Source organism: Drosophila arizonae, chromosome 2, assembly GCF_054131065.1.
Source record: "Drosophila arizonae isolate 15081-1271.41 chromosome 2, UAZ_ARI_1.0, whole genome shotgun sequence".
Classification (NCBI taxonomy): domain Eukaryota; kingdom Metazoa; phylum Arthropoda; class Insecta; order Diptera; family Drosophilidae; genus Drosophila; species Drosophila arizonae.
Window position 1 is genome coordinate 12,787,684 of NC_142922.1, and position 27,151 is coordinate 12,814,834.

The 27,151-nt window shown below is 43.0% G+C and overlaps 6 protein-coding genes across 25 annotated transcripts in view; 4 read left to right on the forward strand and 2 right to left on the reverse strand.

Moving 5' to 3' along the window:
• Positions 1-18,758, forward strand: part of tmod (tropomodulin) — a 53,432-nt gene extending 34,674 nt beyond the window's left edge. For 9 of the 20 annotated variants that reach the window (XR_016268568.1, XR_016268570.1, XR_016268569.1 and 6 more), the window contains 7 exons: positions 11,491-11,643; positions 11,706-12,218; positions 12,284-12,535; positions 12,610-12,757; positions 12,945-13,312; positions 16,155-16,427; positions 16,899-17,306. Coding sequence is in view for 6 of the 20 variants with exons in the window: in XM_089462179.1 (XP_089318305.1) it covers positions 11,491-11,643; positions 11,706-12,218; positions 12,284-12,535; positions 12,610-12,757; positions 12,945-13,276 (1,398 nt within the window). In the remaining 14 variants the exon portion in view is untranslated. The other 11 variants (XR_016268580.1, XR_016268572.1, XR_016268578.1 and 8 more) reach the window with 11 other exon arrangements.
• Positions 18,759-18,893: 135 nt separating this feature from the next.
• LOC108621042 (sodium-independent sulfate anion transporter) lies at positions 18,894-21,371 on the forward strand. Its single transcript, XM_018018132.2, has 2 exons — positions 18,894-20,613; positions 20,673-21,371. Exons 1-2 carry the CDS (start codon positions 19,155-19,157, stop codon positions 21,242-21,244), a joined length of 2,031 nt encoding a protein of 676 aa, XP_017873621.1. The 5' UTR covers positions 18,894-19,154; the 3' UTR covers positions 21,245-21,371.
• LOC108621049 (uncharacterized) lies at positions 21,310-23,133 on the reverse strand. The gene is made up of 2 exons (XM_018018148.2): positions 22,176-23,133; positions 21,310-22,112 (listed from the first exon to the last, which is right to left on the reverse strand). The coding sequence occupies exons 1-2, from the start codon at positions 22,260-22,262 to the stop codon at positions 21,402-21,404; spliced, it is 798 nt and encodes a 265-aa protein (XP_017873637.1). The 5' UTR covers positions 22,263-23,133; the 3' UTR covers positions 21,310-21,401.
• Positions 22,413-23,135, forward strand: LOC149270317 (uncharacterized). Its single transcript, XM_089462178.1, has one exon. It carries the CDS (start codon positions 22,413-22,415, stop codon positions 23,133-23,135), a length of 723 nt encoding a protein of 240 aa, XP_089318304.1.
• Positions 23,136-23,361: 226 nt separating this feature from the next.
• LOC108621047 (eukaryotic initiation factor 4A-III) lies at positions 23,362-25,223 on the forward strand. The gene is made up of 4 exons (XM_018018146.2): positions 23,362-23,622; positions 23,682-24,048; positions 24,113-24,304; positions 24,372-25,223. Exons 1-4 carry the CDS (start codon positions 23,490-23,492, stop codon positions 24,877-24,879), a joined length of 1,200 nt encoding a protein of 399 aa, XP_017873635.1. The 5' UTR covers positions 23,362-23,489; the 3' UTR covers positions 24,880-25,223.
• Coq2 (ubiquinone biosynthesis protein COQ2, mitochondrial) lies at positions 24,995-26,889 on the reverse strand. Its single transcript, XM_018018144.2, has 2 exons — positions 25,579-26,889; positions 24,995-25,519 (listed from the first exon to the last, which is right to left on the reverse strand). The coding sequence occupies exons 1-2, from the start codon at positions 26,617-26,619 to the stop codon at positions 25,310-25,312; spliced, it is 1,251 nt and encodes a 416-aa protein (XP_017873633.1). The 5' UTR covers positions 26,620-26,889; the 3' UTR covers positions 24,995-25,309.
• Positions 26,890-27,151: the final 262 nt, after the last annotated feature.

Below are 27,151 nucleotides of genomic sequence, written 5' to 3' on the forward strand. Positions count from 1 at the left end.
GCTGCCTATTTGCAGTAGTTGAGGCAGCAGCAACATCGAGGCGCAATTTATGCGGTAATTGCTTTTTTAAGCGCTTCACATTTATCTTTTCGACGCAAGTGAAATGAGTTTGGCGCTGCCTCTGCCGCTGCCTCTGTCTCTGTCTCGCCCTTGCGTGTCTCCGTCGATTTGCTTGCAATAATAGCAAACGGCAGCAACAACAAGCAAACAATAATAACAGAAGCTCACGGTAACAATGACAACAATGCAAAAGACTTCAGCCCAACTACTTACAATGGCATTTTTATGACATCTTCTCTTTGCCTCCGCCGAGGAGTATGCAATGAAAATGCCAGTCGACTTTTGGCATTTCGCTTGCCCTTTATTTTGCCTCGGCCCAACATTTTACCCTAATTAATTAGACGCAATGCGAAAACGTTCACAACAACAACAACAAAAAGTACATACAAAACATTGTAGATTAAGATTAATTTGATGTGAAAAATTGCGACACAAACTTTTTGATTTATGCTCCCAACTTGTCTGCCAGCGAAAGGGGGTTGCAAATGGGCGAGATATATTATATAATTTTATGAGCGCTCGCTAAGTGGTCATCAAAATAGCTCTTAATAAAAGTGAAATCACTTTTGCAAGCCTTGCCGTTGTTAGAATCACTTTCGATGCGTCAGCCAAATAGTTTTTTTACAGCCGAAACATTTGCATTTAAATTTCCAGTGCACCCTAAACTTTGGCGCGCACCAGGCCACGGTGGCTTCCAAACTGCGCTCAGTCCAGCCTAACAAGTTGGCAGCACCGTCAAAATTCTGCCTCAAGGCAATAATCTGGCAACTCCATTACTCAAATTTCTCGATTATTATCTTCGATATGTGTCATCGATGCTCAGTAGTTAAATTAAACCTGGTTTGTTACACCTTGTTTGTTACTTTTCTCCCAAACTTCGTCGTCGCCGCCTGCCGTTTCGCGCTGTTCTTAACGTGTTTACAATAAACAATTGCGCTGGCTGCATATTGTTAACTATATCACTCTCTAACACTGCGTGTTCTCCACTTGCACGGAACTCGGGGTTTGTCAGAGAACGAAAAAAAAAAAAAACAACAAACAAATATTTTGTAGGCCACAGCGGATTTCGATTCGTTTTGTGTATGTCACGCCCAAACACATCAGAAACAAAAAGTAACAAACACAAGTTAACCGTGGTGCGTGTGACGACTAAAAAAGTGCAATAAAAACGATATTTACTAGAAATTGTGCGGCAACGAGACCTTGACAGCTGTAAGAAACACATAAAAACAAGTAGGAAAAAAACGCAATGGAGGTTAGTAGTATTATTATTGTTGTGGTTTGTGGAAGCGTTATGACAATAGCCAGCTCAAATGAATCTTTCATTGATAATTGCTGTTTTCCTTGAATGATTTCATTTCATTTCATTTCAATTATTATTCGACAACAACAAAATTAAGGCATTCCCTTTTACCCCGCTTACTCAGCGCTCTGTGCTCCGTGCTCAGTGCTCAATTGAAGGCAGTGTGTGAGCGAGGTGGCCAGCGATAACGATTACGTCAGTGCGTGCTCTCGCACACACTCACCCTCTCTGTCGTCCTCTCCCTCATTCGCGGCACGCGCTCTCATATTCGAGCTCTGGAGTTTGCGCTCTGGGCATTCACTTAGGCGTTCTCCCAAATGTTCGTTGTTGCTACACTCGCTCGCGGAGTTCGCTACAGGTCGCGTCATCTAACCCTATATTAATGGTCTTCATTATGGATTCCCATCGCCGGCTATAAAATATATCGTGTTATTATATCACCACAAAGCTGCTTTCTTTTTCATTTTGTCTTGCGGTGTGGCAACCTTATTATAGATTTCATATAAAATTTCGCAAACTTTGTAATTAATATTATCAAATTTGCATTTTTATATAAGACAATTAACAGCTGTTTATTGTTCCATGCCCCCTGCTTATCAGACTTGGGCATTAATCACCGCTCATTTATGACGTTGACGTAAACAGTTTACCCAGTTTCAGATAAAACATATAAATATAAATATTGATTATCCCATCGCCCACTCACTCAGTCTTTTATAGCTCATGAATATGTACAGAGATAATCGCAATGAATAAAGACTTTATGTTGATTATCCACCTTTCCCAACAAATTAAAAATTACCCATTACCATTTTTTGCTAAGTTTTTTTGATTGCTACTAATTACTTTGCTTAGACCTCTCTCTCATCTAATGGGTTAATGATTAAGCTGCGCTTTCTTGCCCCACAATTAAGCCCTTTGCCAGATGCGCATTTGGACGCCTACACTGAGGCGACAAAGCGCATTAAATGTCTTTTGTGAGCTAAGTAATTAATCGTCTTTGTTTTTACCATTTGACGGCCATCAAAGCAAAACATGAAAAGCCCCTCGAAATAGGGGCAGAAAGAAAAACACAAAAAAGAACGACAGTCGGCCAACATTGAAATTGGCCATTTCCGGCATTTAATTGACGTCGTGCACACGAAAAATTGTCGAATAACAAACAACAGAGGAATAGAACTAGTTTACCCATTGAGTGCGTTCTAGTGTTCCGCAGATTGAAATAATGAGTAGACACGCCGGATTATATGTGTTCCATCCGCATGAAGAATGGAACGAGTACATATCGAATAGCATTAGCAGATATATATGTTATTTTATGCTATGATATATATTTGTATAGATATTAAATTGGGTCAACAAAATACTTTTCGTAGATTAAAATAGGTCTGCGTGTGCAGCAAGCATTGCTAATATCTAGTTAAAATTATTATATCGTTAATATATTATTATATAGTTAATTAACTGCTCACTCGTTGTTTTTGGTGACTTGACAACCTTAACTGTTTTTTTATTCTCATAGTTGACTGAAACACTTCTATTAGTTTTTTTTTTCAAATTCACTTCAATTTATATAATATTTTATAATATTTTTCCATTTCCTAATTTCGGCTCAATAATTATTATAATAATATATATGTATTTTGCTTCAAGCTTCCCTTAACAATTTCCAATTAAGTTAAATTTCAATAATATCTATATTTAGTGACCTTTTCCCTATATTAATTCAGGCTATAAATAATATATATCTTAGCTCTAACCTTTTCCACTAATTTATAAAATAAATGAATAAATCATAAATACATATAATATGATTTACTCAAATATTAAATCCGGAAAGACATGATTATATCCACAACTAGGTTAATCGATATACGGGTGCTAAGACTTTCAAATATTTATTCTTATTTATATAGAAATTAGAACCATCATCAATATCTAACTTCAGCGCAAATTGTGAAACCTGAAAGTTGTTTGCCCCGTCTATTAGATATAAGCCGGCAATGAAATCATCATTGATAGAACGGACTAAGCCAGCATTAGTGCGTATCTAGATGCTAATCGAATTTCAAGACCAGTCCGCACCTTGTACATAATATTTCGGATTTAAATGAAAATGTGGCAAACCGTTGGGACGATTAAAGTGTTTCGGCATTTTCTTTTGCCTGTTGCCTCAAACTGTCAGCCGAAAGTTGTACAAGTTGTTAGCCACTTAAATTTGGCTGTTAACAACATTGACAAGAGGCAGAGGGAAACATCTCTGCGCAGCCCAGACAAAAGCCTAAAGTGTTTTCTCTTCCTCCACTTTGTTTTGGGCCATGAAACTTCAGGGAGTTGGCTGCAGTGGAAATTCCATAAAAAGCAGCTTGTCGAGCATTCTTTATTTTTTGTTTTTTGTTTTTTCTTTCATATTTCTTATTACTTGTAAATGTAGCTCTGGCTTTATGCTTATTTTCATAAATTTCCACTTACTCATCTGGAAGCCGCTGAGCCGATTTCGGCTGCGTCTTATAACACGCTCCGTTAACCGTATTTGGTTTGGATGGGCATTACTTACTTCATCATTCGCCCAAACTTTGCATAATTCTCATTTATTACCGCAACCATTTTTATCTCGCAGCGATGAAATCTGCCACATAAAGCGGTATTTTTTATTCCCAGCCAAGTGTTTGGCTGTCTGGCTGTCAGCCTGGCTGGATTGCATTTTCCGGTCTGCTCTTTGGTTCGGTTTGGGTTGGTTTGGGGTCTGCTCCAATTTATTTTACAAATTTAATCTTTTTACATAATTTGCGTATGGCTTTCGTGTAATTATCTGCACAACTCCTGCACTGTGCGCCCATCAGCCGGAGCACAGGCTCCGGGGAAGCATGGGAAAGTTTTCAGCTGCGTCGCCTGTCAAAAGTTATGCTCGTTACCAATACATGTATGCACAGACACACACATATCTATAGGTGGCTCATGCACATATACATATTATAGTTCGTTTAACTTAAAGTTTCTTTTGTTTTTTTCCTGTCATTTCAGGTAAGTTCCAGCTGAAAATAGCAGAGGCTATTCCAGAACGAAGATAAGTTTTTTGTAATCTATTAATATATGTCAGATCTAAAAATATTGGCCTGGTGATTACAGCGCTTTGATTACATTCGTAGCAATTCCAATATCAAAGCTAGGTAAATCATAAATTTACGTGACATTAATTGATTTATAGCCATGAATAGTTGAAATATGCAATTCTCGCCAATTTATTTAAACTATGGCAGTTCAATAAATGTGACATTTAACGGAGTAGAGCCAGCTGTACGGTAAGGCCGCATTCAATTCGTGTTATTATTCAGATATTTCACAAATTTAAGGCAATTTTTATTACTCAGCAAAGCAAAATTTGTAATTAACTTTAGCTTAGACTTGCTCTTGAGAATATTTCTAGAGCTGAAACTCTTCTCAAAGGGTTTCTATTTCAAAGCTATTCAAATGCCATACGCTTCTAATGGAATTCTAAATTCTTTGGGCGCACATGTTCAGCTGATTGCCAGAATGACTTATTAAGCACTGGTGTTGCAACTGCCACGCCCCCGCCCCCGTCAATGCACGCGATTTAGAATCGCATCGCATGCAAGCGCCGCGTTTTAGTTTCCATCTGTGTGCACAAATCAGACTCGATTACAAAATCGTCGCCGTCTTGTTGGCTATCATCTGCAGCTGCAGCTGCGGTTGCTTGCCACACACACACACACACACACACAAACAAACACACGCAGAGTGTGTTACCAAATTTGAGGGCAGCGACAGAGGCTGTGCACTTGCATAATTGCCCGCAACTGGCAACAGAAACCACTCTAATTGCAACTAGCTGCTGCACTGCAAATTTCAAATGTCAGCCTGGCTGTGCGACTATGTGGCTGTGAGTGGTTCTAACCACTGAGCGGCGACAAATGGGCCGAGTTCATTGGCCGGCCACTGGCTGTGCGAGGCGTTTGCATGCGCGTAATGACACGTCGTTCGCATTTCCCCAATGTGTAAACTATTCGATGTAGTATAAACAAGCCGCTTAATTATGGACGGGCCAAAGACCGCATCGATGCGTAAGCCCAACGGGTCTCTGTTTGCCATTTGCATACTCGCATAGACATCAATTTTCATTTGCATTGCATTTGAAAGCCTACGAAAAACATGAAAACCATCAAAGTAAAACAAAGACTGTTTGTCTGAATTAGCTTTCACTTTCGCAGCCGTTCCCAACTGTTATTAGGCTTTTTCTTTGTTTTAAATAAGTGCTACGCTATTTTTCTTATTGTTCGACAAATTTATTATTCCCTGGCATTTCGCTCTCACAAATTTGAGCAAATTTTTTCGTGAATGCTTCGACGTGACAAAAGTTGCAGACTTCAAACTCAATGGCAAAATGCAAACTACATAAATTTTGCGCACTTCATGACGCCGCCAGCAGCAGCAGCAGCAGCAGCCACACGCCCCCACCTTTGTTCCGCCCACATTTCCCTATTTGCGTATTTGTTGCCGCTGTCGGTGATGTCGCCTCAACGAGTCTGGCTAAGCTGTTGCTTATTTGACATTTTATTGATGATCTGGCGGCACGACAAATGAAATGCGCCGCACGTTTCTCATTTTGAGCTAAACTCCATATCATCGAAGCAGGAAAAAGCAGTCAACGCACTTGGCTCTATATATATAGCCATAAATGGAGTCAGACACACATTTCACTCTTTCTTTTTGTATACCCTATATTGTGTGGTATACCAACTGCAAGACCAAGAAACTCTTTCTGCAAGTCTTCATCATTTAACAGTTAGATAATTACCTCTTCTTGCTAGGCCTTTTAAATTAAGAGGTTTGGCTAGTCATAGTCACAGATCGTGCTTCTGTTTTTCAAATAACGCAATTACATTGTATGATTCAACGTTTACTAAAACATATCTATCTTATATGATTTCCTGCTTTATATATTTGCAAAGTTTAAATATATTTTATATATATTTGATATATATTTTATAAGAGTATTAAATCTTCATTATGCGAAAGTCTAATTTCTTGCGCGTTTCGCTTTTGTTTTAGCTTGGTCAACAGCTGTGTAAATGTTTTTGTCACAAATCGAACCGCAGTCGAGGAAAGTTTTGGCCCACTCTCTCGACTTGGGCACAAGTGTCCGTAATGTCGTTAGCTGTTTTTGGCCGTTGTTAATTTGCCACTTTGTTGCAGCGCTAATGCCAATGGCAATGGCAATGGCAATGACGATGGCGTTGGCGATGCTAATGCCAAGTGGCCTTTGCTGTTAGCCAAGATCTCAGCAGCGCTGGCTGTGCGTGCCCAATCAGGCGGCAAACCATCCGATGCGAGTGCACTGAAACGGAACTATCGGGCTCTCAGTTTTCAGCACTCGACACTCGACACTCCACGGTGCTTTAGAATGACCAATGTGGTCTCAACTTTCCAGCCAGTGCCAGGGCCAAGTTCTATATATTTTCTGTCGACTTTTTCTTTGCCCTGGGAGTTGCGGTTGCTGCCGCTGCTGGCTGCCGTCTGCTGTCAGCTGCAGCAATAGAGCCCGCCCTCTGGGTTTATCGCTGGCATGCAAATTGCATAAAATATTGCCAAGCTATAAGAGCAGATTGCTGTTCACTGAATATGTGATTTGCGGTCACAATGGCTGGAGCTGGAGCTCTAGGGACCAGAAGCAGATACCAAATGCTAGCTGGCTTGTTGGAAACCACTAAAATGTTGCTCAACCAGCATCAGCACCCAAGCTGCATTTGTCAACAGTCTCTGGCAGCTACAAACAGTCGAAGATTGAATATACAGAGAAGAGAAATAAAATCTCTCACACACACATACACAAAGCAACAGCTTACCTTAAGTACCGCGAGTGTCATTGAGGTGAAACCGTGTCCGTGGCATGCACCCTATTCAAATCTTAATCTTAACCATGAAAAACCATTTCCCCAGACACATGCTGCTACTGCTGCTGCTGTTACCCCTGCAATTTCCTATGCTAATTTGCAGAAATGCTTTCCGGCCATAAAACCCGTGAGTGAAGAGCGCGTCGCGCGAGATAATTAAGATTTTTGGTATTTTCTAACGTGATTCCGCTCAAGTACGTACAATTTCCTGGTATTCGCGCAGCATCTGGCGCGCATCCTCAACGGCACGGCGCGGCACGGCTCACTTCCTATTTGGCCATGTTTGGGCGTGCTCACACATTTCCAGCCATTAGTCATTAGCGGCGATTGCGACCCGGCCAACTTTTCACCTGCAGCCCGAAGCGGAAAGGCCGAGCAATATGAATATTTTGCGTTTCATGATGTTTTTTTTGTTTGTTGCGGATTTTCCGCTCGAAAAACGTGATCTCCACAACGAGTCCCAAGCGGTCGGTGCCGCTTAATTAAATCAGCTAAGCACCTTGACCCACTTGCCAGTCACTGGCCACCAATCGCACCACGCGCACCACTCGCACCACCGCATTCACACACATTCGCAAATCTGCAAATCACCGAAAACAGCATTAGACATGTTTCGATTTTTGTTATTCGCACATTTCGTGGACTGCGAACTGCAAACTGTTTGTGGACTGTGGCAGCTGCAGCTGGTTAAACACGTCTCAATGCCTGCTCCCGTTTCAAGGCCCGTTGCAATTCATGAGCTATGCTAAAAGCGATCCGCTAAATACGTAACTCAACTCGCGAATTGGCCGCCTAGCATGTTGACAACTGTTCGCTCCATCGTATCTGTCAGATACAAAACATATACATATATGTATATACTATTACATATCTCGTTACGCCACCTTGCTTATGTTGTTTACGGTGCATTTGCATGGTGGGTGCGTCTGCAAGCCCCACTACAACTGGCTGCCGTTCCGCTATAGATAGTGCCGCCTTCAGCTATCAAGTGCTGAAATGTGGCTAGCCTCTCAATATGGTTAACTGTGCTTGGCTTAGCCAGAACTTTGTATACACCTTTACGGCCTAACCCTCAATTTTTGCATATATGTATAAGAAATTTTAGAGGTTATGCCGTTTAAAAAGGGCTACGGCGAAATTATGTACACAAAGTTCTACCTAAGCCGAATACTGGCTATTGAGAGATATTGTCTTCATGGCATTACTTAAATCTAAACCGTAGTTTTTAGCACTATTTTATCGTTATATATATAAATACATACTTATGTATCAAATAAAATATTGTAAAAAGTTGCAAAAAATAATTATTGGTAAAAATATATACATAATTACATATAAAATAAAAATAAATAACAAAAGTCTATTACTTTCGAGCTTATAAAACTGTTTATAGAATGAATTTAATGTTCGTTGAGCCAACTAAAAATTGTTAATATACAAATAATATCAAATACTTCCTAGTCCTGATAAATTTTCATAAAAAAATAAGTTTGTCGCTTTGGCTTGGTCTTTGTTTTTCTCGTTTTCACTGCAAATGGCCGTGCCTGCTTTTCCGATGTAAATTATTAGCAGCGCCTCCTATCTGAGTGCCTGAGTCTCAGGAGTGCCATGAACTCAATTATTTTCGCAATTATTTTCATTTTTAATGAGAATTCGTTGCTCTGCGTGAAACGTGGTGTTAGATACGATTGCGGTAGCTACAATACTAACCTGACTGACTGTACGACTTGTTTAAAGCGTTAGGCGCTAGGCGCAGCTGAGGCGCCACAATTGAAAACCATTCACAGCTCGTGGCATTCGCTGCGTCATTGATGTGGCTGGCAGCCTCGAAATAAAACTGTTTATTTCAATTAATCTAAGTCTGCCCTCAATTGAAATGTCAACATGCTGTGAGCTTTGGTTCTCCGTTCTCCGTTCTCCGTTGGCCGTTGGTCGTTTGCCGTTAGAGGCTGCCTGACATAATATCTCGTCGACTGCTATCTGTGCCCTGTTGCTGCTTCAATGCATGCCACTCACTTTAAAGTGGGTCAATCGACAGCATTTAGCTGTACTTCGTATCTCTGTATCTGGACGCAGCATCTGCAGAGCTTTTGGCCAAACTTGGACACATTTACTTACATTTGAACATGGCCATTTACGAGCACATTTTGCTAGCCCCAAGAGGAGGCGGCGGTGGAGGTGGGGTAGGAGCTGGAGAGCAACAACTAGTCAAAGCTGTTGTGTGGAGTTGTTGTTACTATTATACCCTGTATTAATTAGAAATTTACACAACGAAAGGGGTATGCCTTGTCAAAAAGTAATTAAACTGAAAAGAGATCAAAGATCATGAGAGAACATAAATTTTGTATCTAGCTTACGGATTTCCTTTAGCTAATCAAGTGTTTTTTATAGGCCATTAAAATAAAAGATTAAAACAGTCTGAAACTTAGTCTCTCATATTTCTTAAGTAAAACAAGTTTATATAGTCTAGCACTAAAAATTAATGGATTGAAGTAACTCTATACATATTATGATGCTTCTTGATATATTGAGAAAGCTGTTAGCTAGGCATATTATATTTCCTGTTTGTTTCTCATTCAGTTTTCACAATTGTTTTCCTTTATATATACCTATTTTTAATATAGACTGAACTAAGTTTAGTATCAAAATAATATTGAATTACCCAGTAATTAAATAAATCTATAGTAAAATAGACTTTCTTCATTTTCTGTAAAATACAAATTTCATAGCCAGATCAGGCTGTCGTATATATGAGTGGACACAACTTGCTGCAACTGTTTGCGGAGTATCTCTTGATTGTGGACTCCTTGGCTAGAGCACTCTTACTTGTTTTCTTTATAGCGAAACCGGTTTCACTTAAATGGCGCACTGAAGTTGCAGCAAAGTACGAAAAGTGGTTTATGTGGTTAGTCTCGCTTCCTGGCGCACTCGTCAGTTGGTCTGCTGCTGCCCTCTGAAACCAGTTTTGGCAGCGTCTTTAGATTTGGCTTTTGTCCGTTGGCTGGCTGGCTGGCTGGCTTTCTGGCGGGTTCACTTGGGTTCGGTTCGGTTCGGCTCGGTTCAGTTCAGTTGGTTTGTTTGTTTGGGTCACGCTTTGATAGAACTTTGAGCCCACTCAGCGTGCTGTACAATTATTTTATGTAAATTGCTGGCCCTCTGGCCGCGTGTCTTTTAGTTAACTGACTTCGTGTCCCTATGTCAGCAGCTCTTGGCCAAGTTGGCTGCCCAACGACAGCTTTGTGCTTAGCCTTATTCATTTGGCCAAGCTTTGTGTTTTATTTTAATTTCCAATTGCCACATTAATGCCAGCGCTGGCGATAAATCTCAGACAGAGAGAAAAACCTGCGCAATACTTTCCCACAACAAATCAATCGCTGGGGGCTGCTTTACTTTGGTTACTTTTGTTTATTTATGGCCCCTCAGCCTTGGCAAGCGTTGGGCTGGGGGTTTTTGTTCAGCTTCGATTTCATGCTCGGCGCATCGTTTTAGAGTGGAAGTCATTTAAGTGCAGACAACGTGCCACACTTGGCTGCCCCCGCCGGTCCCGCTGCAGCTTTCAATGTATGCGCCTAATTTACATTGCCACCGACTGTCGATTACGCCAACTTGAAGCGAGTCTCACTGACTCACTGACTCGAAGACTGGCTGACTAGCTGGCTAGCTGACTAACTGTGTGGCTGACTGGCTGACTGGCAGTTGCGATTGCTGTTCTTGGCTCAAACCGCGCGTCAAGCAAATGTTGCACGGCTGTTGCGACTCTTGTTGTGTCTTGCTGCTGTCTCGGCCCGTGTTGCACCTTAATTTGGTGTCTTGTGCTTTGTGCGCGCCAGTCGCTGCTGAGCCCCAGTCCCGGACACATCCAACCACATTAAGCGTCTGCGTCTGCGTCAGCGTCAGCGTCAGTGGTGCACAGTTTATACCTGCATAATTGGATTTGCATTGTGTTTTATTTTAAGTTTTATTTATTTTTATTTGCGTGGCTCGCCATTTATTGATTTGCAATAAGTGTCATAATACACGCTGAGCCCGCCATGGAGAGCACCGAGCCAGTGGCTGAGTTTCAGAAGATCAAACTGCGACCCGTGCCCAAGATCAAGCGGCGTGCACCACAGCCGCCGGCTACCCTAAAGCTGCTCAAGAATGTGTGAAATGAATATTAATTATGGAGTGCTATAAATAAATGCATTAATTTCATAATAATTTCAACATTTGCAGACTTCGTCCACCACAAAGACAACAACGCTCACTACGCCGGCCAAGCTGTACGGCAAGGACTTGAGCGAATACGATGATGTGGATGTGGAGAGTCTGTTGGCGCAACTGTCGCCCGAGGAGATAACCATACTGGCCAAAGAGGTTGATCCCGATGTAAGCAATGACTTGGATCTCTTTTCACATATCCTAAACTTAACGAATCCTTGACTTTTCAGGACAACTTCCTGCCACCAGACCAGCGCTGCAGCTACGAGTGTACCAAGGATGCTACCGGGCCGCTGAATCGCAAACAGCTCATCGAGCATATTAACAAGCAGGCAATCGAGACACCCGATCAGCCGGAGTTTGAGCCGTATGTGCAGGGCAAGGTGCGCGGCAAGAAGTGGGTGCCACCACCAAGGGATGCGCGTGACATTGAGGCGGAGGAACAGATCGCCATTGACATGGGCGAGGAGTACGAGCATGCTCTCAGTGATGCCACGCAGGAGGAAATTATCGATCTGGCTGCCATTCTTGGCTTCCACTCGATGATGAACCAGGATCAGTACCACGCCTCACTGCTGAACAAGGGCCAGCCGGTTGGCTTGGGCTGGGATGGCATCACAAAGTCCACACAGCAGAAGTTGTTCCCCATGGATCCGCCCAACAGCACAGATGTGGATGAGTCAATCAAGCGCGTCAAGGATGACGACAACAAGCTAGTTGACCTGAACTTGAATAACATTAAGGTGAGTATTTACGATCCAAACTAAAAGTATGTGTATGAGCTAACTATGCATCTCTTTGTCTCTAGAATATATCGGATGAGAAGTTCGAACAGCTCTTTGCAGCACTGCCTCAGAATGAACATTTGGAAGTTCTATCGCTGACAAACGTCGGACTGACCGATAAGACAGCTCTCCTGCTCGCCGAAGCGATCGAGAAAAGCAAAACCCTGAGAGTATTAAATGTGGAAACCAACTTTATCAGTCCGCCCGTAATTGTCAGACTAGTGCAAGCTCTGCTCAAATGCCACACCATCGAAGAGTTCAGGGCCTCCAATCAGGTAAGTGGCGACAGCTCAATTGAATTTTCAGTTCAATTGAACGAGAACTAACTCCGCTCTTATGCTCGACACAGCGATCTGCGGTGCTTGGCAACAAGATTGAAATGGAGATCACCAACTTGGTGGAGAAGAACCCATCGCTACTGCGACTCGGCTTGCACCTGGAGTTCAACGATGCGCGTCATCGCGTGGCCGCCCATCTGCAGCGCAACATCGACAGAAGTAAGTTGGTCGCTGCCATTGGCAGCTGTTTCCCCCCACGCACAATGGTTGCAGGTTCTCAGCGTTGGTTCTGCTCGCTAGGCTCGCGATCCCTTTGAATTTCTTGATATAATGAAATTACGTATATATATATATATATATAGGCCTTTATTCACGTATGACTCGTGTGTACCTCACTCGCGTTTAGGTGAATTGCAGCAAGGTACGTTAGCTTTCCACGCCGACGCTTCGTCACCGTCATCCCCATCCACATCAGCATCAGCATTTCCATCTACATCCGCATCAGCCATATCGCACTCAAAGGCAAAGAGTTTGGCTGCTTTCGAGCAGTTCGTGAAGGCTCGCACCTGGACTAATGCATCAGATTCTGCTCATGTCTTGCCAGCAGGGCGCATTACGCGCAACTTGCAGCTGACTTCCATGGCAGGCACATCAACCACAACTGGAATCGCAGCCGAGGCCTCCACATCCCGTGCTGCCCTGAGCCGCTTGCGCGCGGCGAATGAGAAGGAGATCTAAGCTTGGATGTCCTCTCTCAGTACCCAAACGACGTTGGTAACGAAAAAGTAGTTGATATGCTCTCTCTCCCCCCTGTCTCTGTTTCTATCGTGTGGTAACCAGGTAAAATGTTATCGTTTCGAGAACCCACCCGACGTCTTTGGCATCTCTTTATAGTCCAGTCGTTAAGCCTAATACTTCAGCACATCTCTCACCACTCAGCGTTCGTGGCGTTCATGTTCTCGTTATCGTTTTCGTTCTCGTTCTCGTTCTCGTTTTCACCTCTCGTTTCGTTGCGTTGCGTCACCAAGTGTCAAAAATCTAGTTACATATGCCTAAGTCGAGCTTATTTAAGAACACATTGACTCACTCACTAGATCAGAACTTACACATTGTCATTAGTAGATCTAAATTAATGTAATTACTATAAATAGTGTATCAAGTGTTGCTAAGTCAGTTTTACATACTAAGTCAGCTGTACGGGAATATCATTCTTCACGTAAACATTTTGCTATCTCCACTGCCCCATCACACACATATACATAGCCATACATATATGTCTGTGTGTATAGTTCCCCGTTTCAATAACTCCTCTGTATTGTGTCTTCCTCGTTAGCGACAGTGAGAAATCTTTATGTCTTGTATATACCATAGAATGTGTGACAACTTGTCTACAGTACGATTCGATATAAAGCATTATTAATCAATTATTTGTTATATATTATATTTAAATCCCGAAACTATCAAACTGTATCCCACAACTCAACTTGTCCTCTGTGTATATTAAACTACCGCTACCAATCAACCAACCAACCAACAACAACAACAACAAAAATTCCAAACGATCTTCAGTCTTCCGGGTGCAAAAACTTAAGCCCAATTTGCCCAAATTGATATTGCCCAGCAACATGGAGATTGAACGTGATCTGGGTCACTCGGCAACGCCCTCGCCGTCGCCATCGCCATCACCGTCGCCACAGCCGCCGGCCGACTATGATGTGGAGGTGGATCCCGATAATATGGTCATACGGGGCGGCGGCGGCGATGCCTACGATCCAGAGATCGATCCCGATAATATGGTGGTGCCCGGCAGTCGGGCCGTGACGCCCAACTATGACGACGAGGGCGTCTACCAAGCGCACACGTGAGTGAAGCCACCAAGCAACACCCAACAGAAAACACCACCCAACAGAAAACACCACCAACACCATGCACACCGGAGCGGAGTTCGCCCAGACACAGTCAAAAATGTACAGACAGTCAAACAGCCGCCACTCGATCAATTCTCGTTCTCTCACCTCGCTTCACCTCGTTTCGTAGTAACGTTGTTGTTGTTGCCTCTTGATCCACCAACATTTTGTGTTTTGGCCATGGTGTAAAGAAGGGCTCGTTCTGTCCATAGCCAGAGCCAGCTCTCAACGTCTTGCAGACCAAGAACGTGTACATAAAACTCAAACTCAACCCAATATAAAAACAAACAAAAAACACAAATGTATATCTATCTGTACCTGATCGTTGTCGTCGTTATCAGCAGCGCTGCTCATGCATTTTGATTCATATTGTATATAACTGGGACACGCCCATCCATCAGCATTAGCTATGCACTACTAACATCCCAGTAAAGTCTCTAGGAGCAGACGAGCGGCTCTTGTATCTTGTTTTTACCCCAACTCAGTCTACTCTTTGTGCTCTACCCCCTTATGTTGACACTAGACCACCAGACCAACAGACCAACAATATTACCCTCTCTCAGACAGTCAAAGAGTCGAGAAGATCGATTCAACAAAGCGCTTTACATTGTTTCTTATGTGTTTCGTCTATTCTCATTTTTGTGTACTATTTCTTTCTCTCTATCTCTGTCTCTCTGTTTCTCGTTTACAGTAAGAAAAGATCTTGAGTTACGCCTGCAGTACAGATTTTTCAATAATCTGCATAGAAAGTCAACAAGAATTCAATAAACCAAAAAAAAATAAAATAAAGAAAAAACCTAAAAGAAAGAAATGCTAAAAAATCAAATCAAAGCAACTAAACTAAACATTTTTAATGAGTTTTGTAAATTTAAAAATAAAAAATAAAAAACGAATAAAAAACAACAAGTTTAATCTCTGTAAATTAAACGTGTAAACAATATATAAAAAGAAGAATATAAAAGAAAAGAAAGAAGCAGCAGCTGCATCTGGCAGCTGGCATCTGAATGCGTTAGAGAGACCAAGAAGTAAATAATATATAAATTATATATATATATACATATACATATATACACACACATACATATACACATACCTATAATGCGCACAACGAACCACTGATACATGCAAATATGTAAATATATCTACGATACAAGCATATATAGAGAGAAGATATATTTGAAACTGATTTACGACAAAAGTCAAGGCATCTAACCCCAGCAAAAACTCTAGACGTAATGTGTATAATTTTGTCTAATCTCTAACACAGGTATCTATGAACACGAATTCTACGTAAAATGTTTCTTTTTATAATCGCAAAACAAAAACAACAAATTCGTCTAACCACACAAGCATTTTCGAATTTGAATGCTGCGGTCTAGTATATATGCATATTAATATTATAAAATTAGAAGATCTTAATTGACCTTTGAAACAAAACAAGAAAAGAAAAAAAAACATAACTGAAGACTGTAAAGCGTACTGATCTTTTTGTACTTTGTTAAGCCTTGCATCCGATATTAACTGAACTGAAATATTATTATAAGTTTAAATTGAGAACTGCATGTTTGTTAACCCGTCTACCATGCTGCATGACACGCCCACAACTCCTGATCCGAAACTACCTAAAACTCATCCCATTGGCATTGACTAAACCCAAACAGAAGTTGCTGTTCAATCCACAGAACTCTAATAAACTTCTCTTCGTATAGGAATTAAACTGCGATGTACAATTTTTAAGTGAAACTAAAAACACAAATAAATCAAATAACAGCCTCAAATAACAGCAATATAAAATTATAAAAAATATATATATATTAAAAAAAAATATATATATAAATGCCATAGACCAAAATGTCGAAGCAATTTCTATAATTCAACAAAGGCAGCATCACACGAACAACAACAACAACAGCAACAAGATAAACAAGAATCCACTTGTAAAACCATCTAGCAAAGCTCTCAGCGCCAAGCCATGTCGAACAGTTGGTATCCAAAACTTTTACTCAGTTCCTTGTTGTTCGTTTGTTTGTTTGTTTGTTTGTGCCACAATACTAGTCTAAGAAAAGAAGTAAACAAAAGCCTAACACTGCCAGCGTTAATCTTAAGCGAGCCCAACTAATGCAAATCCCAGCCCGAGTTCTGCTTAAACCCCAATTAAAAGCCCCTAGTTCCTAAGACTCTTGCTCAAACATTTCTTGACTTGCGAGCGAATTTTTGTGCCGACTACTAAAACATAAGTCCAATGGGCATACGCCTTGAATGTTGTACCCAAAAGATTGATTGATTGATTGAATTTATGACAACCTGTTGTATATTTTGATTAACCTTAACTTAAATAATTTGTATTCCTCTGTTCAGTGTTGCCATTTAACTAATCACATTGTATTTGTCTCTTCTCTCTCTCTTTCTCTCTCCCACTCTCTCCTCTCTATCTTTCTCTTTATGTCTTACAGTACGTGTGAACCGCCTCAATCAGCGTAAATAAAAAGACAAAACATGCCACAGCCAACCAAGCAACCAATCAACAACAGCAACAACCTTTTTTGTGTGTGAGCGTGTGATTTGTGTCTTTGTTTTATTGTCCAATTATATACGAAATTAACAAGAACCAGCAGCAGCAACACCACCTGAACAACAACAGCAACCACAACAACATCAACAAGCAGCATCATGTGCGCCAACGATTCTGTGTGTTCAACTCAACAACAACCACAACAACAACATCTTGTGATTCTCCCCCTTTTTGTACATCTGTGTAACCGCAACTCCACCAACAACAACAACACCACTACCACCACCACTACTACCAACAACAACAACAACAACAATATCAGCAATAACAACTACAATACCACCTAAAACGACCCACACCCAACAACCAGCCGCAAAACTAACACCGAAGAATGATGTTAACATGCAGTACGTATCCGAGTATCTGATAGATACATCACATAAGTATCTTTAAGCTAGAGCAGCGCTTGCTGAAAGCGAGTGTTAACACGTTGATAGTCCATAAGTAGTTTAGTAAATATTGATATCTCAGCTTAGCATTAACTACAACTTCGATATAGTTATAGATAATGGATAAACCCAATGTTGGCACTTGATATCAACTGCAAGTGTATCAATCGTGCGTCATGCATCGATTTATTTATACATTTTTAACAAGTTTCTTGCTCCTGCTCTGCTGTTGGTGTTACATATGTCTCTTAACTTATCTATAAACTATATAATTGAAAATTGTTTGCTAATCCCAATTTATGGCTATATCTTTTGCAGTTGGTCGTCAGCGGCGCATGGGTCATCTGAGCAGGAACTATACCATTGGCGTTTGGCCGTAGGCACCGAGACGTTCTGGCAGCCCCGGGCAGATGCCTATCGCATACTCATATATGTATACATGATATACCGGCTGATATGAACTATACATATATGCGTCCGATTATGTAGTTGATAGTCCCAATTGTTGTTGCTGTTTTACTCGAAAGTTGTGCCACTCGCTGGCTGCCCAACTTTTCGTTTGTTTCAATGTTTGTTGCGTTCAATGGAATTTTATTTCAATTATAATAATTTGTTTTTTTTTTTTTTTTTTTTTTTTGTACTGTCCGCATAAGGGCTTTGTGTTCATTTATCATATGTTAGTTATTTGAGTTATGCAAATGTTTGTTGTCGAGCAAAGAACACACACATACACACACAATGATATATTTAAATTAATTTTATCTAGACATTGGCATTGTTGAAATCAACAATTACCAAAACCAAGCAGCTTAATTCTATCGTGTTGTAACCTTAAAAGAAAAAAATCTTTCCTTAATCAAATTTGTCAATTTTGGATTGTTCAGATATTTACGCTGCAGCTTCACACGTGCCCATCCCATTTTGCAATTTGTAATTTTTGATAACGATTTGATTTGATTCGGTTAAATTCAAAATTTAATTTGGTTTCATCTCGTTTAGTTCGAAAGATGATGGCAAGTGCTTGAGCTTATAAATATTTACATGCATACACATACGCGTACACACATACATGCGAGTACATTATACTTATATATATATACACACATAATTATATATGATACATATACATATAGCCATGGTCTCTGAAACAATTTACTGCTATTGAATTATAAAATTGCCTAAACATAATGTTACAATTTTAATTTTAAATACGCATAAAAACAAAAACCGATACAATTGTATATTGTAATGATATATCTTACTTTATATGATCAAATGCGATGCTTTTAAAATACAATTTTTAAAAATCATGAAAAAAAAACATTAAAATTAAATAAACCAAAAAAAAATTATATCAAATTTTGTTTATTAATGTATCAAAATGAATCAAATTTATTATATCCGAATTAAGATAAAGATACAATAGGAATTCTGCCTATGTTTGCTCACTGAATTTGTCTGATATTCAGTCTACGATTGAGTCATGGAAAAATTAATATCACCGACGACACCTGTGCCAGTTGATTTGGTCGATAATGGCTAGCCAAACAAGAGCAAGTCGTGTGGCCGAAACAAACAACTGGCGTCCCGCTTCCACATTTTTCAACAGGGCAAACATCGGTGGCCGCGATAAGATCGCGCTTTAGGTGCCCAGCATCCGGCGCTATCATTCAGTCGCTGCATAGCCAAGCTAGCAGCCGGAGGCAGCTACCGGATTTACACAGTATCGTATCAAAGGGGATACCGCAATGTCCACACTGGAGACTGAGGTGACCTTCCGCAAGCGCGCGGAAGTGAGTCAGAGTCTGGAGGCGCAGTTTCGCAGCTCCTCAACGGACTGCATACTGATCACAGACCATCGCACCTCGAAAAGCAAGAGCCTCGAGCAACTGGAGGCGGCCAGGCAGGAGCATGAGGCAGAGCCCTCGTGTTGCATGAGCTATGCGAGGAATGCGTGTCGCATGAAGACGCTTAAGAAGCGCCTGCCGATCATTGAGTGGCTGCCCAAGTACGACAGGCAGGATGCCATTGGGGATCTGATAGCTGGCTTCACTGTGGGCCTCACAGTCATTCCGCAGGGCTTGGCCTACTCGGGCGTGGTGGGCTTGCCCGCAGAGTCTGGTCTTTACGGCTCCTTCCTGGGCTGCTTTGTCTACGTCCTGCTGGGCACGTGCAAGGACAATACCATTGGCAGCACAGCCGTGGCCTCGCTCATGACATACCAGTTCGCACACGGCTCCTGGGCGCACTCGGTGCTGCTCACTTTTCTCACCGGCTTCATTGAGATTCTGATGGCCATCTTCAAGCTTGGTGCCCTGGTGGAGTTCGTGTCGGGCCCGGTTAGCGCGGGTTTCACCAGTGCCGTGTCCCTCATAGTGCTCACATCCCAGATGAAGTACATTTTGGGCGTGAACAGTGAAGGTGGCTCGTTCCTGCAGAGCTGGATCAGCATGTTCCGCGACATCGATAACTTTCGCGTTTGGGACTGCTGCCTGGGCTGCGGCTGCTTAATCCTCCTGCTGGCCATACGCAGCCTCAGCCAAATACGCATTGGCCCAAAGCAGAAGTGCGAACGTAGCCAGCTGCAGCGCGTGCTCAACGAGATCATCAAATTTGTGGGCGTCACCCGCAATGCCACGGTTGTCATAGGCGCCACTCTGGTGGCCATGTACCTGGAGGCGAACGACAGGAATCCATTTCGGCTGACAGGCTACATACCGCCTGGCATGCCCACCATTTCACTGCCCAACTTCACGGTCGAGGCGCAGCCGGGCAATGCCACAGCCGGCATTCCCGCAGTGCCAGGCCAAAACTTCTTTGAGATGGTGCAGAGTCTGGGCTTTGGGCTGATTATAGTGCCGATTATAGCGCTGCTGGAGAACGTGTCTGTCTGCAAGGCATTTGCCAAGGACAGACAAATCGACGTGAGCCAGGAACTGTTCGCCACCGGCGTGGCCAACATGGCCACGGCCCTAGTGAGTGGCTACCGGAGCAACGGTGGTCTGGCCCGGTCCGCCGTCAACAATGCCAGCGGCTGTCGCACCAACATGTCCAATCTTTACATTGGCATCATAGTGGTGCTGTCGATCAGTTACCTCACCGAGTACTTCTACTTCATACCGAAAGCCGTCCTGGCCGCTATCATCATATCGGCCGTAGTGTTTCAGGTCCAGTACCAAATCGTAGGGCCGATGTGGCGCAGCAAACGTGAGCTCGACTCCTGAATTGCTGTCTTAAATTGTCTTCATTGTCTTCTCAAATTACAGGCTCTGATCTTGTGCCCGGTCTGCTGGCGTTCGTCACCTGCCTTGTGCTGCCCCTGGAAATCGGCATCGTTGTGGCAATCGGAGCCAATCAACTCTACATACTCTACCATGCGGCGCGGCCCAAGGTCACGCTGGAGCAACTGGAGACGGAGCATGGCATTAAGTTTATAAAGATTACGCCCGATCGTTGCCTGATATTCCCCTCGGTGGAGTTCGTGAGGAACATGGTGCTCAAGTCCGGCAGCAAGACCACGCTGCCCATTGTCATCGACTGCACGTACATTTTCGCTGCCGACTTCACGGCGGCCAAGGTGATTTCTTCCATGGTGGAAGATTTCCAGCGACGTCGTCAGAAGATCATCTTCTTCAATCTCAAGCCGAGTGTAGTTAGCATATTCGAGGGTCTCAAGACCAAGCTGGTGCTCTGCTACAATACGCACGCGCTCAGCCTGGAACTACTGCCCAATGCCGCAGATCTGTCGCAATCGGTGGACTCATTGGAGGCAGGCACCTCTACGGGTGACTCTGTAAGCATGACCAGCACTAGCACGCTCTCCTTGGCCAAAATGTAGATGCCTCTCCATGGATTAGAATTAAATATTAAACGTCTAATGCAATTCTAAGCGATATCGTAACATTTTCCTGCTGCCAATCAAACTTGAGCATTTATAAAATAAAGTACAGTTAATAAAATTAAAATATATGATAACATGAACTTTGAACTTTGATTTACTGCTGCATATGCTGATGCAGCTTGCTACGTATCTCAGCCTTGCGTCGCTCCCGCGTCGCGCGCTGCTTGGCTTCCTGGGCGGCGCATGCGGCACGCTCGGCCGCCTTTTGTGTGTTCCGGTAATCGGTTCGTGCGGCATCGAGTTGCCGGAGGAGCAGTTCGACACGCTTTTTGGCCGCCTCGACCAGCTGCTGTTTCTCGGTCAGCTCCTGCTGGGCGCCATTCGCAGCGTGCTCCGAGTTGATCACATTGGCCTGGGCATTCTTAACCGCCTCGCCGAGGGTCTTCAGCTGTACGCCGGCCTGCTTGGCCGCCTGCGCGGCTGCGTTGCAGTTGCTCTGCGTCGCTTGCAGCGAACCCATTTCTTCCTCCACGACCAGCTCGCCTTCACGCACCTCCGACTCCAGTTGCTCAACGATTTGCAGTTTACCTGCCAAAGCAGCGTCTGCAGCATTTGCTGCTGCCAATGCTTTGTCGGCCAACTGAATCTTCACCTGAAGCGCTGCATTTTCCGCGGCTGGCAACTGGGCATCTGAGGCAGCTTTCGCTTCCTGTGCCGCTTTCATGGCAATGCAAGAGGCCTTTTGCCTCGTGGCCGCATTCGGAGATAGTTTTATGTGGCAACCTTCGTCTTTCCTACCACAACCTTCCTTAGCATTGTTGCGCCCGTCATCGTATAGTAAGCTGGTCGAAGCTAGAGAACGTTTCTAAGACAGGCGATTTTCGATTTTCCCAGTTTAGAAAGAAACAGTAGCTTTAAGACCACTTACCTTGCCTATGCTGTGGCCCAGAGTTTGCGGCGCCGATGGACAGAGCAGACAGACTAGGACTAGGAGCACTGCAGCCTTAGCAGTCATTATATATGTATATTAAATTTCAAAGCTTGTTACGAATGAGGTCGGATAATATTTTGTATTCGAATAAGGGATGCTGTCAGACGAGCGTGGAAATTTATGTAAGATGACAAATTTTCAATGCGTTGCGAGCCTCTGGTGTTGATATGTATAATGAGCATCGTACTGGCGAGCAGAGCACACCACAAACGTAAGCCGTCCTGCAGTAAGGAGCAAGATCCATCATCTAAAGCAAGCTGTCAGTTCAACCTGAAATCCACAAAAATAGCCGCGACGGCAGCGGACGAAGCTAGCGCAGCCAAAAATGCCCAAAAGTGTGCAGGTGAAGAGGCCGGACAACGGGCCATGTATCGACTGGCCGACAAGGCCGAGCAGGCTGCTCGAGCGGCTGAAGCGGCTCTGAATGGCAAGAAGCAGCTCCTCGAGCAACTAGAGCAGAGTCAGTGCGAAGCCGATGCTGTCATAGAAGAGGTTAAGAAGGCTCTGGCCAGTAGCAAATGCAACATAAATACAATTGTCCGCGTCGCTGCAAGCATTAAAAATCATCAAGAGGTCATGCAAAACTTTCTAGAAGCTTCGAGGGCGAATTTAGAGAGATATAAGGAAATAGCGGCCTGTGCCAATAATGAAATACGGGAAAAGTATATGATACTCATGAACGTTAGCAAGCGAGAGGAGGAATTAAAAATATGCATGGAGAAGGCCAAAAAAGATCTTTGCCGAACCGAAAAAATTGCCGAAAAGGCGGAGACTGCAGCGGTGGAGGCCACTCAGCGTGTAGAAATGGCACGAAATTTGTTCCAAAAGACAAAGAAACTTAAGAAGAGAGACTTGAAATTATTTCAACGGATATTTAAGAAATTTGTCAAAACATAACAAACAATGATTAACGATTAATTATTTAATTTTATGATAAATAATTTAATATATTTTATACAAACTTTTTCGGGTTATCAATTGTTATTTATAATCAACCATAATAAGTAGAGATACAAAACTTTTAAATTCTGCAATGCGCGCTTAAATGCGAAAAATGAGCAAAAAATGGCAACTCTAAAAGTGCTGCTCAAATTCGTTATCGATATATCGACGCTTCACTATCGATAGCTGAACTAGTATCAATTTTCCATCCCCAAGCCGCATGAAAGTTGTAGAAAAAATATTTAGAAAACTTGTGTTACCTTTGGTAAAGATATTATTGTGAAATATTTGAACACATTCAAGTCGAAAATGGCGCGCAAAAATGCACAGGCCGAGGATCTCTCAAATGTGGAGTTTGAGACAAGCGAAGATGTGGAGGTAATACCCACCTTCAATGCCATGAACCTAAAGGAGGAGCTGCTACGCGGCATTTATGCGTACGGTATGTTTTTGTGTGTATGCATAAAGAATCGCCCGCTATTAATCCTAATATACATGTAGGCTTTGAAAAACCATCTGCTATACAACAGCGCAGCATAAAGCCAATTGTGAAAGGACGCGACGTTATCGCGCAAGCACAGTCCGGTACAGGCAAGACAGCGACATTTTCCATTTCCATTTTACAAAGCCTGGACACAACGCTGCGTGAAACACAGGTCCTGTGTCTGTCCCCCACACGCGAGTTGGCTGTCCAAATCCAGAAGGTTATTCTAGCCCTGGGCGACATGATGAACGTTCAGTGCCATGTCTGCATTGGCGGCACAAACCTGGGCGAGGACATACGAAAGTTGGATTACGGCCAGCATATAGTAAGTGGCACACCTGGTCGTGTCTTCGACATGATCAAGCGACGTGTCCTCCGTACAAGGTAAGCTGTGCAATATATTGTCAATTAAAATATATTTAACATGTATTGTTTGTGCATTTTGCAGAGCCATCAAGATGCTGGTGCTCGACGAGGCAGACGAGATGTTGAATAAGGGCTTCAAGGAACAGATCTATGATGTCTATCGGTATTTGCCGCCAGCTACTCAAGTTGTGCTCATTTCCGCTACATTGCCCCATGAAATTCTGGAAATGACCTCCAAATTCATGACTGATCCCATTCGAATTTTGGTCAAACGGTAATAAAATAGAAATATTTACGTCCATACCGAATCATATATAATCATAATCCCGCTTTCATTACAGCGATGAATTGACGCTGGAGGGCATTAAACAGTTTTTTGTTGCCGTGGAGCGAGAGGAATGGAAGTTTGACACCTTATGCGATCTCTATGACACATTGACCATCACCCAGGCGGTCATTTTCTGCAATACTAAGCGCAAGGTGGACTGGTTGACGGAGAAAATGCGCGAGGCCAACTTCACGGTCAGCTCAATGCATGGCGACATGCCACAAAAGGAGCGCGACGAGATCATGAAGGAGTTCCGTGCCGGCCAGTCCCGCGTCCTCATCACCACCGATGTGTGGGCGCGTGGCATAGACGTGCAGCAGGTGTCCTTGGTCATCAATTACGACTTGCCCAACAATCGTGAGCTGTACATTCACCGCATCGGTCGATCGGGCCGCTTTGGACGCAAGGGCGTTGCCATTAACTTTGTGAAATCGGATGATATACGCATTTTGCGTGACATTGAGCAATATTACTCGACGCAAATCGACGAGATGCCCATGAATGTGGCTGATTTAATCTAATACCCAATTCTATTAACCCTAGTTTATTGAACATTTGTACCACGGCAAACAATCTTTTCTTAGCTGTAGCGAAACTATGAACTACGACAAATGAAATGAATACATTAGAAGCGTATTTCACATACAGCACACAACCACAATCTGTATATGTAATTAATAATAACAATTAAGAATTGAATACAGAAACCAGTTTGCTTACAAAAGTTGAAGGCCGAATGAGTCTAAAAGCGAATGAGTAACACATGATTTTAGACGTTTCCCCGAGGCGATTTTCTGAATAATGTCAACAAATTGCATTAAATACCATTAAAACTTCTACAAAATATAACCGTAAAATAATTAAACTATTTAGCTATGTACAGACTTTGGTCTAGAGCGAACCCGCAAATGAAGGATGAAAATTAAATTAACACCACAGCCACACAACCGTTCAGCTAATTACGTCCGGCTTTGATTGGGGCAAAGGTACATATGATGGAGCTGTCACAGGTGGTAGCGCTGCTTTACTATGTTTCTTGCTGTCGTCCGACTTCAGCAAAGTGCCCAGCACGATACCCAGGAAAAGAATTAGGCCCACCTGCTGGTTGGAGAGAAACTTCTTGGCGCAGTCACTGGGATTGTCTATGTTGAGGGAGTAGATCTGAGGAGTAGTGATTGATTAGATTGCAGTTATTATATTCCACTCCACTGCGTGCTCACCTGCTGCACCAAGTGCGCTCCGACGACGCCCACTGCGGTATAATAGGGCAGAGTCTGGTCACAGGCATAGCCGGCAGAGGTGAGCCCCGCCAGCATAGCTGCTGTAAAGCAGGAGAGCCAGACTTTTGTGTTCTCTCCAAAGCGAAGCGCCGTCGACTTGACGCCTATCTGCAAGTCGTCCAGCTTGTCTTGGTGGGCATAGATGGTGTCGTAGACTATAGTCCAGCACACACCGGATAGATAGAGTGGCAGGCAGGCTTCCAGATTAACGCTTCCCTGAGTGGCACACCAGCCAAGCAGGGCGCCCCAGTTGAAACACATGCCGAGCACCAGCTGGGGCCAGTAGGTGACGCGCTTCATCAGCGGGTACGTAATCACCAAACCCAGCGAACTGGCGCCGAGCAGGATGGACTGCCAGTTCAGCTGCACCAGCACAAGCAGACCCAGGCTAAGCTGCGCTGAGAGAAATACAATCGCATCGAACTGCGTAATCTTTCCAGAGGCCAGAGGGCGAGTGCGCGTTCTTTCCACCTTTGCGTCGATATCTTTGTCCCACATGTCGTTGATGGTGCAGCCCGCGCCGCGCATAATCAATGCGCCCAATGCAAAGAGTCCCAGCATCGAAAAGTCTGGCCAGCAGCCGGCGTCAGCACTCAGAGCTATGCTCCAGCCGCACGGCCAGAAGAGCAGATATGTCCCGATGGGTCGGTCTATACGCATCAGCTGTGCGTAGGGCTTAGCGGCGTCGGCCAGTTCCTGTAACAGTGTTGCTTTATGCGGCGTCTTCCTCTCCTGGTTCGAAGATTCCGACAGCGTTGTCGTGGTTCTTTGGTGAAGCCTCCAACTTGTCATATGTTCCTGCAGCATCAACAGTCTTGGCATGCGATACTCGCTGCTGTATGTATGTAGACCCACATAGACACGCGCCGGCACAGCTGGCATGTGTTTTGTAGTTGTTGCTTTTGCAGTTGTTGCCGTCGCAGCATATGGCAAATGTATTTTAGCCCTGCCTTGTAGTCGCAAGTGTCGTAACGCAAACATATTACTGCTGTGTTTAGTGACTTTCTTATTGGAATACTGTACACATTGGGGAACGCAGTCAGATTCTATCTACTGCGGCACCACTTCGCATGTAACAAATGGCAAGAATTTCTATCTCTATTTTGCGGCTTAGCAATATACTATCGATATATCGTCATTTGAAACATAATATTTATGTTATCGATATTGTTCCCAGGGAATTTTAGCTCCTGCTTATGTCTATAACTTAAGAAATCTTGAATCAATTTCAATTCTATAGCCTTCATAATGTAGCTATACATCACAATTAAAGCATGCAAACTCTAAATCAGAAAAAATACTTTTTAAAAATTTCCCTGTGTTGTAGAAGCAGATATGAGTGCTGCCACATCAACAAATAATGATCCTTTAATGTGTTTGCAAAAATAGTTACTCAGATTTCAAATATTTTGTCTAACGTATTTTGTATTGAAGTACTGTACTTTTCTTTTAAAAATCTTACAGAGTTTTATTGGTATTTTAGAGTCATAAGTAATTTAACATACATTTAAAA

Coding starts and splice junctions, on each gene's coding strand:
- LOC108621042 (XM_018018132.2), top strand. CDS start 19,155: ATGTCCACACTGGAGACTGAGGTGACCTTCCGCAAGCGCGCGGAAGTG. Junction 20,614..20,672: donor GCCGATGTGGCGCAGCAAAC/GTGAGCTCGACT, acceptor CTCAAATTACAG/GCTCTGATCTTGTGCCCGGT.
- LOC108621049 (XM_018018148.2), bottom strand. CDS start 22,262: ATGACTGCTAAGGCTGCAGTGCTCCTAGTCCTAGTCTGTCTGCTCTGT. Junction 22,113..22,175: donor TGGGCCACAGCATAGGCAAG/GTAAGTGGTCTT, acceptor CGCCTGTCTTAG/AAACGTTCTCTAGCTTCGAC.
- LOC149270317 (XM_089462178.1), top strand. CDS start 22,413: ATGAGCATCGTACTGGCGAGCAGAGCACACCACAAACGTAAGCCGTCC.
- LOC108621047 (XM_018018146.2), top strand. CDS start 23,490: ATGGCGCGCAAAAATGCACAGGCCGAGGATCTCTCAAATGTGGAGTTT. Junction 23,623..23,681: donor ACGCGGCATTTATGCGTACG/GTATGTTTTTGT, acceptor ATATACATGTAG/GCTTTGAAAAACCATCTGCT. Junction 24,305..24,371: donor ATTCGAATTTTGGTCAAACG/GTAATAAAATAG, acceptor CTTTCATTACAG/CGATGAATTGACGCTGGAGG.
- Coq2 (XM_018018144.2), bottom strand. CDS start 26,619: ATGTTTGCGTTACGACACTTGCGACTACAAGGCAGGGCTAAAATACAT. Junction 25,520..25,578: donor GAGCGCACTTGGTGCAGCAG/GTGAGCACGCAG, acceptor ACTACTCCTCAG/ATCTACTCCCTCAACATAGA.